The sequence below is a fragment of the Hyla sarda genome, chromosome 1 (assembly GCF_029499605.1).
Source record: "Hyla sarda isolate aHylSar1 chromosome 1, aHylSar1.hap1, whole genome shotgun sequence".
In the NCBI taxonomy this organism is placed as follows: Eukaryota; Metazoa; Chordata; class Amphibia; order Anura; family Hylidae; genus Hyla; species Hyla sarda.
The window spans coordinates 535,861,078-535,876,290 of NC_079189.1; the positions used below are offsets into that span (position 1 = coordinate 535,861,078).

The 15,213-nt window shown below is 45.0% G+C and overlaps 1 protein-coding gene across 5 annotated transcripts in view; it reads right to left on the bottom strand.

Moving 5' to 3' along the window:
• The window catches only part of CCDC152 (coiled-coil domain containing 152), a 100,558-nt gene that overhangs the window by 51,141 nt on the left and 34,204 nt on the right, over positions 1 to 15,213 (bottom strand). For all 5 annotated transcript variants that reach the window (XM_056540785.1, XM_056540778.1, XM_056540768.1 and 2 more), the window contains exons 2-4: positions 10,044 to 10,148; positions 5,428 to 5,533; positions 3,530 to 3,598 (exon numbers count right to left, since the gene is read on the bottom strand). In XM_056540785.1, coding sequence (XP_056396760.1) covers positions 3,530 to 3,598; positions 5,428 to 5,533; positions 10,044 to 10,124 — 256 coding nt within the window. In that variant the 5' untranslated portion in view covers positions 10,125 to 10,148. The remainder of the gene's footprint in view (positions 1 to 3,529; positions 3,599 to 5,427; positions 5,534 to 10,043; positions 10,149 to 15,213) is intronic.

The following is a 15,213-nucleotide window of genomic DNA, read 5'->3' on the forward strand; positions in this document are numbered from 1 at the left end:
GCCATTGAATTACATTGTATTAAATGAGAAAATGCTGCACAGTCTACAGTATATATTGCTTTATTTTACATGTGTCATTTTTTTCTTTTTATGTATATGTTATATGTATGACTGTAAATAATGACTTTAAAATACACATGTATTTCAAAAGCATTTCTGCCATAAATACATGTATATTTCCCACCATTTCAGGATCTAATTCTATTCTTAGCTAACAAAAATGAAAACCCATGAAAAAAAACTTGCATCTACTGAGATTGACCTTAAAATGAACAAAGCATAATATTCAGTTGAAAAGGAACAATGGTGTATGATCAATAGCAAAGAGAAGGTAGGATCAGCTCACCCGGCATAGACCCGCTGCAGCACGGACAGGTGCGAATTCACCTCGTAGCAATCAAGAACAAACAGAAGGTCCAGCGCAGCTTTTCCCAGGTATGCGGCTTTATTGTGTCATACACATATCACACAGGACATACAGGAAGGTGACGCATTTCGGCCGGTGGCACCCGGCCTTAGTCATACAAAGGTAAGAGCATCATGTTTTCCCTTTTATAATGAGGGGGGAGGGGGGGAGAGCCCGGCGGAGGGGGACGCACCTGTGTGGCCACACCTGATGATAATATTTAATATTATAAACTGAAGAATAATGTTTGTGATGAAATAGATTAAAATTAAAATAATACCTTTGTAACAAAAAATCATAGTTTGTTTAAATCCATCCAATATCCATATAGAAAACAATAATGTATAATATATAATAGTAATAAATGTAAGCGTTATGTAAACTTTTTTCTAACATATTTTCTGGCATCATGTATAAATAAACATAGATTCAAAATTAAGCCAATATATTTGTCAAAGTCCTTTCTTGTCTGTCCTTCCCGTATTCCCTAGTTTCCTCCTACATACCATGTTGTTGTTTTACTCCATATATGAGTTTAATTTTTGCCATACATTTATATAGATACATATTCAGACTTATATTCATACGTATGCGGTTTTTCTTCTTTGACAAATATATTGGCTTAATTTTGAATCTATGTTTATTTATACATGATGCCAGAAAATATGTAAAAATAAGTTTACCTAACGCATACATTTATTACTATTATACATTATTGTTTTCTATATGGATATTGGATGGATTTAAACAAACTATGATTTTTTGTTACAATGGTATTATTTAAATTTTTTATCTATTTCATCACAAACATTATTCTTCAGTTTATAATATTAAAATATTAAATTTTAAAATTTTGGGATATTTTACCCTATGGTACACAATTTGTATTACTATTGTAAACTTCCCTTGGTGGGAGGGAGGATAGCCTTGCAATTTTATCATCAGGTGTGACCCCCCCTCCTTATAAAAGGGAAAACATGGTGCTCTTACCTTTGTATGACTAAGGCCGGGTGCCACCGGCCGAAATGCGTCACCTTCCTGTATGTCCTGTGTGATATGTGTATGACACAATAAAGCCGCATACCTGTGAAAAGCTGCGCTGGACCTTCAGTTTGTTCTTGAATGGTGTATGATAGTTTATGTTATAGCTTATAGTGATGCCCCATTCGGCTGGGTTCACACATAGTATTTAGGTCATTATTTTAGCCAAAACCAGGAGTGGGTCCAAAAGACATGAAAAGGTACAAATCTTTTTTAGGCTAGGTTTCCACTTGTTTTTTGTTGTTGGCTAAAACGCCAATAAAAAAAACCCATTCTGCCGCATGGCGTTTTCTTTTGTGAAAAAACGCTGCGGCCAGATGTTAGCTGCAAGTCAATAGTTAACTGCAAAATGCCATATTCACTGGGCTCCTTGGTAGTTTAAAAAAAAATGACCTCTTGTTAAGACTTTGGAGTTTTTTCCTCCCAGTCTATGGGAGAGAAGAAACGCCAAGAAAAACGCCATGTGTATTTTAACTTTGGCGTTTCTGCAAGCAGTTTTTGTTCTTTTTTTGACTTATTAAAATTTCATAGGGTACCATTTAAAAAAATAATAAAAAAGATACAGTAGTGATGGAAAAAATTGTATTTAACAAAATGTATCTTTTTTATAACAAAATTTGTATTAATTTTTAAACAGGGGTCAATTTATGTGGGCGGGCAAGGCACTAAAAATGTAGCCGACAATAATAAAAATGTAGTGTGTGTGTATCTTTTTCACTTTAAAAAAAATATTTTTTAGGTAGTACTACTACTCCCAGCATGGAACACACTGTTCCATGATGGGAGTAGCAGTACCTGTACTAATTGACAGATTGCCCGGGGTCTGTTGCGATCCTTCTGTATAATGTATAGATGCGGCCGCTCTTCTATGGTCCCCTGCACTGACATATATATATATATATATATATATATATATATATATATATACCTATTCATATTTCCCTCAGAGAGCTGTGATTGGCCAGATGGTTTCAGCCAATCACAACTCTCTCTGGGAAATATGAATAGGTGTATATACGTCAGTGCAGGGGACCATAGAAGAGCGGCTACCAGTATCTATACATTATACAGGAGGATCACAGCGGGTGTCAGGAGTGACACTCGCTGTGATCTGTCTATTAATGCAGGTACTACAGCTCCTAACATGGAGCAGAATGTGCTCCATGTTGGGAGCAGTAGTACCTGCAATAAGGGACAGATCACAGCAGATGTCACTCCTCCTGACACCCGATGCGTTCGTCCTGATGTCAATTTCGGGACTCAGCTTGGCTACAGAGCTGGGAGAACAGCCGATGCTGAGCAGTAGATATATGTCCTACAGTGAGCCTGCAATGTGTATACAGTATATACAGTGCTGGCTCACTTAACCCCTTGTTGAGCTGAGCGCTATGCACCAGCCCAGCAAGGAAAGAGTTAACTTACACTGCTGGACAGTGTAGGTTAACCCTTTGGGCAGTCTACACTATATACAGCTATCTATAGATAGCTGTATATACTGTATACCGCTCAAAGAGGATATAGGAGCAGGGAGTCCTGTCAGTATAGTGACAGGATTGCTAGCTCCTGTATAGTATACACGGGTACACTATGCACCCCTGTATACTATACGGCTGGCAGAGGTGAATAGTGATGCTGTACATCACTCCCGTGAACAAGGCACTCAGCATCCGACCCACAGAGTGGTAAATGAAGAGAGTGAAAAAACTGCCTTACAGGGTACAAAATTGGCTGTTTCCGCACACCAGTAAAAACGCCAGAAAAACTGCTAAAACGCAGGAAAAAGCTGTAGCAGTTTTTATGGCGTTTTTGCTGGCGTTTTTTTTAGGTGTAAAAAAAAATAAAAATAAAAAACAAGTGGAAACCTAGCCTTACTATAGTTTTGATCTGTATTAGTTCTGCTCCTCGTTCTGGCAAAAAAAAAAAAAAAAAGACCAAAATACTGACTAAAATACTGTGTTTTATACCAGCCTTATATTAAAAACATGATAGAAATGACTGTATGAGTGTATTAATGTCATTACCATGGTACTAGTACTGTAATTGGATGATGAACACAATAGTAATCTCAGTGAAGTTGTTTACCTCTCATGCTGAATTGTAATTCAATGGTTTCCTGCAGACCTTTGATGACCTCTTGTAAAGCGGTGCACTCTGCGCATTAACAGAATAAAGAGATACATTTCAGGCAATTAGCTTTGTCTTTATTAACTATATGCACATCCTAAATAGACACTAAACCTGAAGTAAGCAGCTTCCAAGAGTGCAGCCTTACACGGCAGTCTGCTAATGTTATAATGAAAATATGTATCAAAATGTCTCTGCAAACAGTCACTAAGGGTTCATTCACACTACGAAATCCATCTGTAGCGGATGCCGGCAGAACAAGCTGGTACTAGGACTGCTTGGAAATGGCAATATATCTAAAGGGCATTCCATCGAAAGAATGAACATGCTCATTCTTTTGGCGGAGTCTGGGGTCTGCAATTTCTGCAGTGGATGGTCCGCTGTGGAAATTCCACAAATGGTGCAGCAGAATCCCATTGAAAGCAGCGGAAGTCAGGAGCGAAAGTTCTGCTTGAAAAATATGTAGTGTGAATTGGCCCTAAATCCGGGGGACTTGGCAAGGAGTGCATGCGGCTATGTTCACATGGTGAAATTTCCACAATTTCGCACAAATGCCGTTCAGCAAAGCTTGCTGAACGGAATTGCAGAATTCCACTGGAATTGTAGCAAAATGTCTGTGTGCTCAAATGGGACTGCAGAATCCCATTGAAATCAATGGACAGTAAATTTCTGGCAAAATTCTTTAGCGGAATTCCGCACGGAAATTTTACTGTGTGAACATGGCATTCTTGTACAACCCCTAGCAGACTCTAATTAGTTTTTATTTAAACCAAATCACCCTTTAATGTTGTATTTCTAATAGTGAAAGCTAACTTACTGTAAATTTTTTTTTTTACATTACTTTTATTTCATTTATCTTTTTGTAATCTCATTAGAAGATTTTTTTATTTACGGTAGATTTCTATTTTGAATTAAATGCTGTGTTAATACATCATATTTTTGTATATTTTTTAGCCCAAACCAGGAATGGATCACAGACACACACAAAAAAATTCAAGTACTGACAAAAACATCATATGTGAACCCAGACTAATATAGTGGCATATGGCAGTATGCTATTAGCCTGTGTACAAATAGCAAAATACATCTATGGGTCTCCAACAGGCTGGATTCTTACCTTAAAGGGGTACTCTGCTGCCCTGCTTCCGGAGCTCTGCTCCCCAGCGTCCGGAAGTTTATTGTTCCGAACGCTGTGTGCGGGCTTCCGTGTTCAGGGCCACCCCTTGTGATGTCACCCCCGCCCCCTTGTGATGTCACGCCCGCCCCCTCAACAAAAGTCTATGGGAAGGGGGCGGCCCTGAACACGGAAACCTGCACATAGCGTTCGGAACAATAAACTTCCGGATGCTGGGGAGCGGAGCTTCGGAAGCAGGGCAGCGGAGTACCCCTTTAAAGATTCTGGGCCCCAGTGCAAAATCTGTAACAGGGGTCCAAACGATAATGTTTTAGTTATAGTACTGGCCTCCCCATATAAGTATGAGAGAATGTATGGCCCCCTCCCCAGCCTCTAGGATTCTGGCGCAACCATACTCTCCGCACCACCTACAGTTATGCTTCTGACCATAACATTCTAGCTTTGGTAATATCCCTTTAAAAAACAAAAGTATTTTTATCAAAAAACATGTACTTCTATATTTAAACATAGTGGACTAATACAAGTTGGCATATTTGTTAAAAGACTCTAAGAAGTTATATTGCTAGCCATCTAGTTCTGCACTAAGTGCATTCTAGTGTGTCAAGTATGACAGGTACTCCTGGATGAAAAAGACAAACCAGAGAGATACAGCTGCTGAAGTACTGAGAAGTACCAGTTTCCAGGACACTACAGCGTTATAGTATCATCATCATCATCAAACCTTCTGCCAGGCTCAGTTGTTTTGTCTGACTAATTTTCCACATTCGGCTCCGTTTCTCCAGCTGGATTTCAAGCAGGTTATTATTTCCATTAACCTCTGCAAATGTCTGCACAATGAGAAAGCATTCTGTTATAGGACAAAATGGTGCATACAAATACTGTAAATGCTCCCAATTTTATGCTGAATAAAAAAAGAGCATCGTATTGGGCAGACTAGATGGGCTAAATCTTACGATACCTTCTATATTTCTTTGTATGAACATATGCATTAGAAAATAAGCTGCATTAGCTGTTATCACTCATGTCGCTTACACTGTGGGTATGCTTGGTATATATTCTGAAAAAGCTCACATCACATATGTAAAATGTATCCATATGCAGGGCCGGATCATCATTGGCGCTCATGGAGCACCTGCTCCGGGCCCCGTGCCCGCAGGGGGCCCCGTCACATTCGGGACATCCCTGCGGGCTGCTCAGTAGCGGATCAGGGCCCCACGATAGCCCGGCTGCGGCCACTTTAAAACAGTGACCAGTGGCGGCTCCTGTGGGCCCGCCCCGGATTCCTCCTGCTTTTTCTATATTTCATATTTCCTTACCTGGCCGCGCTCTGCAGGCCCAGGTGATGCGTCGGGTCATGTGGGCTGTGACGAGTGACGTCTCCTGCGGCTCCTCTGCACAGGGTCAGGGGCGTCACTCATTTCCTGCAGGGCACAGATTTCTTCATTACACCCCAGCGCTGCAGGAAATGACGGGTGACGTCCCCGACGCTGTGTAGAGGAGCCGCAGGAGACGTCACTCTCACAGCCCACAAGACCCAACGCATCACTTGAGCCTGCCGAGCGCGGCCAGGTAAGGAAATATAAAAAAAGGAGGAAGAGGGAGGAGCAATGATGGGGGGAATGATTGGCAGTGGGGGAAATGATGAGAGAGGGGGTCGGGCTGGGTAATGATGAGCAGGTGGGGGGGGGGAATGATGAGCAGAGGGGTTAATGATGAGCAGGAGGGTTAATGATGAGCAGGGGGGGTTAATGATGAGCAAGGGGGTAATGAGGAGCAGGGGGGATTAATGAGGAGCAGGGGGGTTAATGATGAGCATGGGGGTAATGATGAGCAGGGGGGTAATGATGAGCAGGGGGGGGTAATGATGAGCGGGGGGGGTAATAATGAGCACGGGGGGAATGATGAGCAAGGGGGCAGAATGATGAGCAGGGGGCAGAATGATGAGCAGGGGGCAGAATGATGAGCAGGAGGGGAACAGGGGGGGAGAATGATGAGCAGGGGGGTTAATGATGAGTAGGGGGGTTAATGATGAGCAGGGGGGTTAATGATGAGCAGGGGGGGTAATGATGAGCAGGGGGGGTTTATGATGAGCAGGGGGGGGTTAATGATGAGCAGGGAAGGGTTAATGATGAGCAGGGGGGTTAATGATGAGCAGGGGGGGTAATGATGAGCAGGGGGGGTAATGATGAGCGGGGGGGGGGGTAATGATGAGCGGGAGGGGTAATAATGAGCACGGGGGGAATGATGAGCAAGGGGGCAGAATGATGAGCAGGGGGGAGAATGATGAGCAGGGGGGAGAATGATGAGCAGGGGGGGAACAGGGGGGGGAGAATGATGAGCAGGGGGGGTTAATGATGAGTAGGGGGGTTAATGATGAGCAGGGGGGTTAATGATGAGCAGGGGGGGTAATGATGAGCAGGGGGGGTTTATGATGAGCAGGGGGGGTTAATGATGAGCAGGGGGGGTTAATGATGAGCAGGGAAGGGTTAATGATGAGCAGGGGGGGTTAATGATGAGCAGGGGGGGAATAATGAGCAGGGGGGGAATGATGAGCAAGGGGGGAATGATGAGCAGGGGGGAGAATGATAAGCAGGATGGAGAATGATGAGCAGGGGGGAGAATGATGAGCAGGAGGGGAGCAGGGGGGGGATGATGAGCAGGGGGGAGAATGATGAGCAGGGGGGGAGCAGGGGGGGAATGATGAGCAGGGGGGAGAATGATAAGCAGGGGGGAGAATGATGAGCAGGGGGGAGAATGATGAGCAGGGGGGGAGCAGGGGGGGATGATGAGCAGGGGGGAGAATGATGAGCAGGGGGGAGCAGGGGGGGGAGAATGATGAGCAGGGGGTATTGATGAGCGGGGGGGGGAGAATGATGAGCAGGGAGAATGATGAACAGGGGGGGTAATGATGGGCAGGGGGGAATGATGAGCAGGGGGGGAAATGATGAGCAAGGGGGGATGATGAGCAGGGGGGATGATGAGCAGGGGGTTTATTAATGAGCAGGGGGGTTAATGATGAGCAGGGGGGTTAATGATGAGCAGGGGGGTTAATGATGAGCAGGGGGGGTAATAATCAGCAGGGGGGAATGATGAGCAGGAGGGAGAATGATGAGCAGGGGGAGCAGGGGGAGTAATGATGAGCAGGGGGGGTAATGATGAGCAGGGGGTAATAATGAGCAGGGGGGGGTTAATGATGAGCAGAGGGGGTAATAAAGAGCAGGGGGGAATGATGAGCAGGAGGGAGAATGATGAGCAGGGGGGAGAATGATGAGCAGGGGGGGGGAGCAGGGGGAGTAATGATGAACAGGGGGGGTAATGATGAGCAGGGGGGTAATGAGGAGCAGGGGGGTAATGATGAGCAGGGGGGATAATGATGAGCAGGGGGGGATAATGATGAGCAGGGGGGAGAATGATGAGCAGGGGGAGAATGATGAGCGGGGGGAGAGAATGATGAGCAGGGGGGGGGGGGGGAGAATGATGAGCAGGCGGGGAATGATGAGCAGGCGGGGAATGATGACCAGGAGGGGGGGGGGGAGAATGATGAGCAGGGGAAAACACGGGAAAGGAGACCGGGGGGGGGGGGTTAAATATGGCACAGCGGCTGATAAAAGGGGGAGGAAGGAGGGGGGGCAAACTGGGGATCAAGGGGAATAAAAGTTGGTGGGATGATGAGGCATATAGTTCAGAGCTTCCAAGTCATTTATTTTACATTTATTTTTTTCCCCTCAAATTTTCCTGTGAAAATGAGGGTACGTGTTATATGCCAGTGCGTGTTATACGCAGATAAATACTGTAATTCCCCCTCTCCCCCTCACATTCAGCAGGACATCCCTGTGTCCTGAAAGATCTTTTCGGGACACAAGGATGTCCCGGTTACCTTTCTGTGGCCCCGCAATAACTTTAAAAATGCAGGGAGGTAGCGCACGCAGGGACATCACTAACGTCCCGTGCGTGCGCCCATAGGAGCGGAGCAACGAGGATGCACGCATGGTAAGTTACCTGCACGTCATCTTTAGTGCTCTGACCACCGCTCCTCCGGTCCCGGGACCTGCTGCTATGGCCCCTAGGCCATAGCAATAGATCATGACCCCGGACCAGAGGAGCGGTGGTCGGAGCACTGAAGTGGGGCAGTACACAGACATACAGTTCTCCAGCCATACACTGTATATGACTGGAGGCTGTATGTCTGTGGGGGACACTGCCAACGTAATGTGGGGGGACTACAAACTAATGCAGGGGAACTGCAACCTGCTGTGGGGGAACTACAACCTAATGCGGGGGAACTGGGGGTGGGGTTGGTGGAGAAAAGTGTAGTGGAGAAGGACCAGGAGGGCATGGGGGGCTGAAGTGAGGTTGTTTGGGGGGGGGGGGGGTGAGGTAAGGTAAGTGTGGGTTTGGTAAAGGGGGCAGAGGAGTGTGAAGGGGACTGAGGGGGGGGGTAGGGGGTGCAGAAAAGTGGAATAGTGGAGAAGGACCAGGAGTGTTGAAGGGGGGGACTTAAAGGGGTACTCCACCCCTAGACATCTTATCCCCTATACTTTGGATAGGGGATAAGATGTCTAGGGGTGGAGTACCCCTTTAAGGACCAGGGGAGGACTAAGGCTAAGTTTCCAGAGAAGGCAAAAGCACAAGAAAAAAATTCCAAAAAATTACCATTACACAGGAAAAAGCAGTAGCAGTTTTTCTGTGTTTTTTCGCAGGTAAAAAAAGGGGGAAACCTATCCTTAGGGGTCTCTGGGAGCAGGAGTCTGGAGGAGGACTTAGGGGTCTGGGGGAAAAAGGGTCTGGGGGAATTAGGGCTCGTCCACACTACGAACTTCCGCCAGCAGAATTTTGCTTGTTTTCAATGGGATGCTGCTGCTCTGTGCACACTAAGGAAGACACAGTGTGTGGTAGTATTATTTTTAGAGGGCATGATGCCATCATAATGAAGTGCTCCGTCTTCCAGACAGTCTTAATCTAGCCCTGTCCATATGCCCTATTAAACAAACGGAGGCCAAAGGATGGGTCCTTTTGGCCTCCATAGGGCTGATATATGTTGTAATACCTGGCAGCAGACTGTGCAATTCTATACAGCAGCATCAAGTTAAATCAGTATACCTCATATATTTTTGGGTGATGGATACCAACTGCAGTGTTGGTTATCAAATTTAATGAATTTAATGAAAACTTGATCAACTAGTGGAAGAAAGTTATACAGAATTGCAAATCTGGAGTACCCTAAACAAAAAAATATATAAAAATAAAAAAAATCTGTATACAAATATATATCCTTAAAAAGTAAAAAGACAAAAAACTAAAAAAAAAAAACATGTTACGGTTCATCTCAGTATTTACCTTCTCTATCTGTGAAAAATCCTCAAGAAGTTTGTCAAGATTAACAGAACAGGGGCTCTTTGAGTTTGTATCTTCATACATTGTTCTATTCAATGAAGTCTTTGCCTATGGAAACATAAATCAATAATTACAATAAATCACTTTTTTAATGTGGTGAGGCTGTGCTGAGGGCAGATGGAATTACCCTAGGGGCAGATAGCATTAACCCCTTGTGTTCGTGATGCTAGGGCAGGGTTTTACCTCTACACCACCCAAAGGTATACCCCTGGATCCTGGGCTAGGCATGGGGGCAATAATGACTCCGGCGCCAAGTTACGGAACAAAGGTAGCTTTACTGAGTCAGACAGGTGTATCAGTCTATACAGCTTGGCTAAGCCCAAGGAGCTGACCAGTGACTTCAGAGACCACAGGGCTTGCTGGGACTTAGTGTATAGTGGATTTGGACAATTTGATACAGAGCCACGCTGACTTGAGACAGACTTGACTTGGACTGACTATGACAGACTTCACCCCATTTGTAGCTTATCAGGTTTTGACTTTCACCTGTGGTACCCTGAAGACAGTGAAAAAACTGCCACAGGGTACAAAATTGTCTGTTTCCACACACCAGTAAAAATGCCAGAAAAAACACTTGGACTGACAATGACAGACTTCACCCGGTTTGTAGATTACCAGGTTTTGACTTTCACATGTGGTACCCTGAAGACAGTGGATTTGGACAATTTGATGCAGGGCCACGCTGACTTGAGACAGACTTGACTTGGACTGACTATGACAGACTTCACCCCGTTTGTAGGTTACCAGGCCTTCTTAGGACACCAGAAACTCTCTCAGGACTTGACCTCACTCAGCTAAGCAGGAAAAGAGACTGAACTAGCTCCACCCAGGGCTTATATGGGGAGACTCTGGAGGGGTCCCATCGGTCACCCTGTAGGTCACATGGTCACTGGTGCCTTCCCTGGTTACAATCACATGACAATAATACTTAAAGGCATACAACAATATATGCACATTACACTAAATAACATAGGCACATAAGATGATACATAAGACACAAGTACAGGGGGGGCCAAAGCTCACTCACTGACAAGGCAGCAAGGGTACAGGGGTGCTACTCCTGTACTGGGCCACCACAATAACTTGACTGTGCTCTAACTTTGCTAGGTTTACCCAACCATAGACACTTTAACAGTCAGGGCTAGTAAAGAAATCTTACAGGAATCACTCAGCAGATGTATAAGCACTGGGCCACAATGTAACATCTATACAAACAGCCGACCGCTGCCCCCCCCCCCCCCCCTGTCTCCCTTCCCTCTCCTCTAACGCTAGGGAGACTTGTACAATCCATGAACCCCACCTTGTTCTCCCTATAAGAATAATGTAAGATGCTGTAAAAAAGTATGTCAGATCTTGAGCAAACCTGGGCATCTATGACAACTGTGCATATATTATATGCCTGTCCTTTCTGAACTATTATCTGCCTGTACTTTCTGATGACTATAATGTTTTTAATGGTGACTTTAAGTTTAAATGGGCACTCTAATTAAAACAAATTTTTACTATTGCACTCCTTATGGTAAATAAAAAATCTTTCTAATGTACCTTGTTTTAAAAAAAGTTTTCTATGTTTAATTTGTGTTTAAAAAAAGCTGCCATGAGGTGTCTCCCTACTTGTCCTACCTGGAGTGCTGAGGGGGGGTTGAAGCCTTAGCCATTCAGAGCTCATCTCACACTGATCTGTTCTAGGCTGTGTGTAGCAGAGTGAGGGAGGAAGTTCTCCCCTGTATGGCTTTAGATGATGGCACGCTTGCTGGGTTACGCCCGTTCCCAATCTGTGAATCTGACTGAGCAGAAAATACAGTGATATCATGGTAGAAAACTAGAAAATAATAAAAATAAAGGTAACAGGCTGTTTATCATGATAGGGGCAGTGAACTGTGAGGATTATTAAATTTTACAAGATCATGACAGGTACTCTTTAAAGGGGTTATCCAGGAAAAAACTTTTTATTATATATCAACTGGCTCCAGAAAGTTAAACAGATTTGTAAATCACTTCTATTAAAAAATCTTAATCCTTTCAGTACTTATGAGCTGATGAATTTGAGTTGTTCTTTTCTGTCTAAGTGCTCTCTGATGACACGTGTCTCGGGAACCGCCCAGTTTAGAAGCAAATCCCCATAGCAAACCTCTTCTACTCTGTGCAGTTCCCGAGACAAGCAGAGATGTCAGCAGAGAGCACTGTTGCCTGACAGAAAACAACTCAACTTCAGCAGCTGATAATTATTGAAAGGATTAAGATTTTTTTAATAGAAGTAATTTATAAATCTGTTTAACTTTCTAGAGCCAGTTTATATAGAAATTTTTTTTTTTCCTGGAATACCCCTTTAAGTAAGGGTAGCATCACATGTTGCATATATACAGTTTCCCTTATATCCTAACCAGTGGCACAGAGTGGGGTATTCTGCCCCTGTGGACTGGCTAGGACCGGTGGAAATTTTGTTGACAACCTCTTAATTAAATGTGTAATTAGACCCTCCCCCCCCCCATACATATAGGGAAAGAATGCCCCCGCCCCTTGTGTTTTTTCTATCCTTTGGACAGGTTCTGACTGGTGGTGTCCAGTATCCTGGACCTTGTGCCTTTCTACCTGGGTCTCCCTGACATACCTCAGGGGTCTTCCTGACCCCACTTTTCTTTTTGATGTTCTTTTCCATTTCTTTCTCTGGCAACGCTGCCACCTGGTTTCATTTTGTGAGCGCTCTCTGCCGGCGGTGGGGCTGTTCCTCCTGGCTTCCTCCTCATGTGCGCTCTTTGCTCCGGGAGGGGGCGGGGTGGCGCGGCCTCATGGCTGTTGTCACTTCCAGTCCTTTGGTTGGAGGTTTTTGCGAGTTACTACTGTAGTTTCTGCTCGCTTTTCACAGGGGTTGTTAGTTTCAATCCACCCTTTTTTCCTATTAATGGCTATTTGTTTTTTACTAATACTTGAAATAATAAATTTTATTTTCTGATTTTGCCCATTTGGGGCGGAGCTTAGGTGTTTGGCGCCCAGGAGACTTCTTAAGCCAGCCAGTGCAGGCTTAAGGTCTCCTGGAGCGGTGGTGCTTTGACTTTTGTCCAAGTACTGCTTTCAGTTTGCATAGCCTTTGCTATAGTGCTTCCTTCATGTGACGTTTGTTGCTTTTGTAGCTTTCCATTTGGTAAAGTGAATTTTTTTCTTCGGGTATAAGTTTAACCTCTCTCTTTCTCTCCCTTCCAATCTAAATGCTCTTTTTCAGATCATGTCTTCTGCTGACAGCCCCCGGGAGACGCCCGCTAAAAAAGCGACCTCTAAGAGAAAACATCTCCAGTGCCATGACTGTCAGGCACTATTAGAGGATAATTACCAATTTTCCTGTTGCCCGTCCTGCCGTGCTAGATGTCAAGCCCAGCAAGAACCGACCATGCAGGATATGGTCATGTGGGTGAAGGACTTTGTGTCTTCTATTATGAATATGATGGGGGCCTCCATAGAAGTGTTGAAACAGCTGGTATCATCTAAGCGTGCTAAACCATCTTCACCTCCCAGGTCAATGGTGGTGTCTGGAGAAGCAGCCCATTAGGATTCTCAATCTTCATCCTCAGAAGAAGAAGATACATTTCAATATCTGCTTTTTCCTTAGAAAACCCAGCGGCTGAGTAGGTCCATCAGGTAGGGGGACCATGATGCTGGTGGGGTGAAGCCTCTACATCTGCCTCTAAGGGGCCTAGGGCCTTGAAAGCAGATGATTCCCTCTTGTCTTTGAAGACTGAGTGCAAGAAGCTGGTGAAATGTCCCATTCTTACCAAGCAATTTAAGAGCATATTTCCGATGCTGGAAGACCAGGTGTCTTCTTGGGGTCCTGTTCCTAAGGTGGATTTGGCCACAAGTCATCCAAGGGGACCATGGTTCCTTCCGATGATGGCTCCAGCCTTCAGGATCCCATGTACCGCAAGGCTGACTGCGCCTTTAGGCAGGCTTTTTCGTCTGCCTCGACTTCTGCTTCTGCGGCTATAGCCTCCACTGAGGTTGCCAAATTTCTTAGAGCTAGGTTCTCTCAGATCCCAGCCGACCTAGACCATGGGGTTTCTAGGAATGACATCCTGGCCTTTTGCAAGACGACTAGTCTTGCGATTGATTTCTTTGTGTGATGCCACCCCTCAACAATTGAAGTTAGCCTCTATAACTATGGCTCTTTCTTCTGCGGGCCGTCGCCCCTTTGTTGCTGAAGCCCTGGAGGTCTGATACCTCCTCCAAGCACACTTTGTGGGCGATGGTGTAAGAGCCTGGCATTTTATTTGGGACTGAACTCGACCGTATAACGGAGGGGCTGTCTGATAGGAAAGGGAAATCTCTTCCTCACTAGCCCTTTCGCGGTCGAGGCAGGCATTATGGGAACAGATCTGGTTCCCAAGCCAAAACCCAAAAAGATTGGGGGCCCCAAAAAAATGGGCGCTAGGCGCTCCATGGGTTCCAAGGGCGGAAAGTCCTGAGCGCCCTAACTACAGGCCTCTCCTACGCTCTTGGACTTTTGCCAGTGCTCCCATTCTTTCTCAACACCCCTCTCTTTCACTTCCTGTCGGAGGTCACCTTCAGCATTTTTTTTGTCTGCCTGGCAGACTCACATTCAGGACCTTTGGGTCCTTCACATAATTTCAGAGAGTTACAGAGTGGAGTTGGACAGTGTTCCTCCAGACAATTTTGTGAGGACCAGACTCCTACCTTCCAACAAACAAAAGTTTGTTGGAAGGTAACAAAAGACGCAAGCGTTTCCATATGGAAACGATCCAGTCTGTCGTCAATCTTTTAATGCCAGGGATTTTCCTGGCAACTTTGGACCTCAAGGATGCTTATCTTCATATCCCCATCCACCCTGGGTCCAGAAGATTCTTAAGGATCGCTGTTCAAATTCAGGGAATTCTAAGGCAGTATTAGTTTGTTGTCCTCCCGTTTGGAATTTCTTTGGCCCCACACACATTTACCTAGGTAGTAGTTTCCGTGGTGGCAGCTTTGAGACTTCAGGGTATATCTGTAGCCCCTTACCTAGACGATTGGCTCCTCAAAGCCTCCTCTCAAGCGATCCTATCCCAACATATTCAGATTGCTGTATCCTTCCTTCACCAGCTAGGCTGGATAATCAATTGAAACAAAT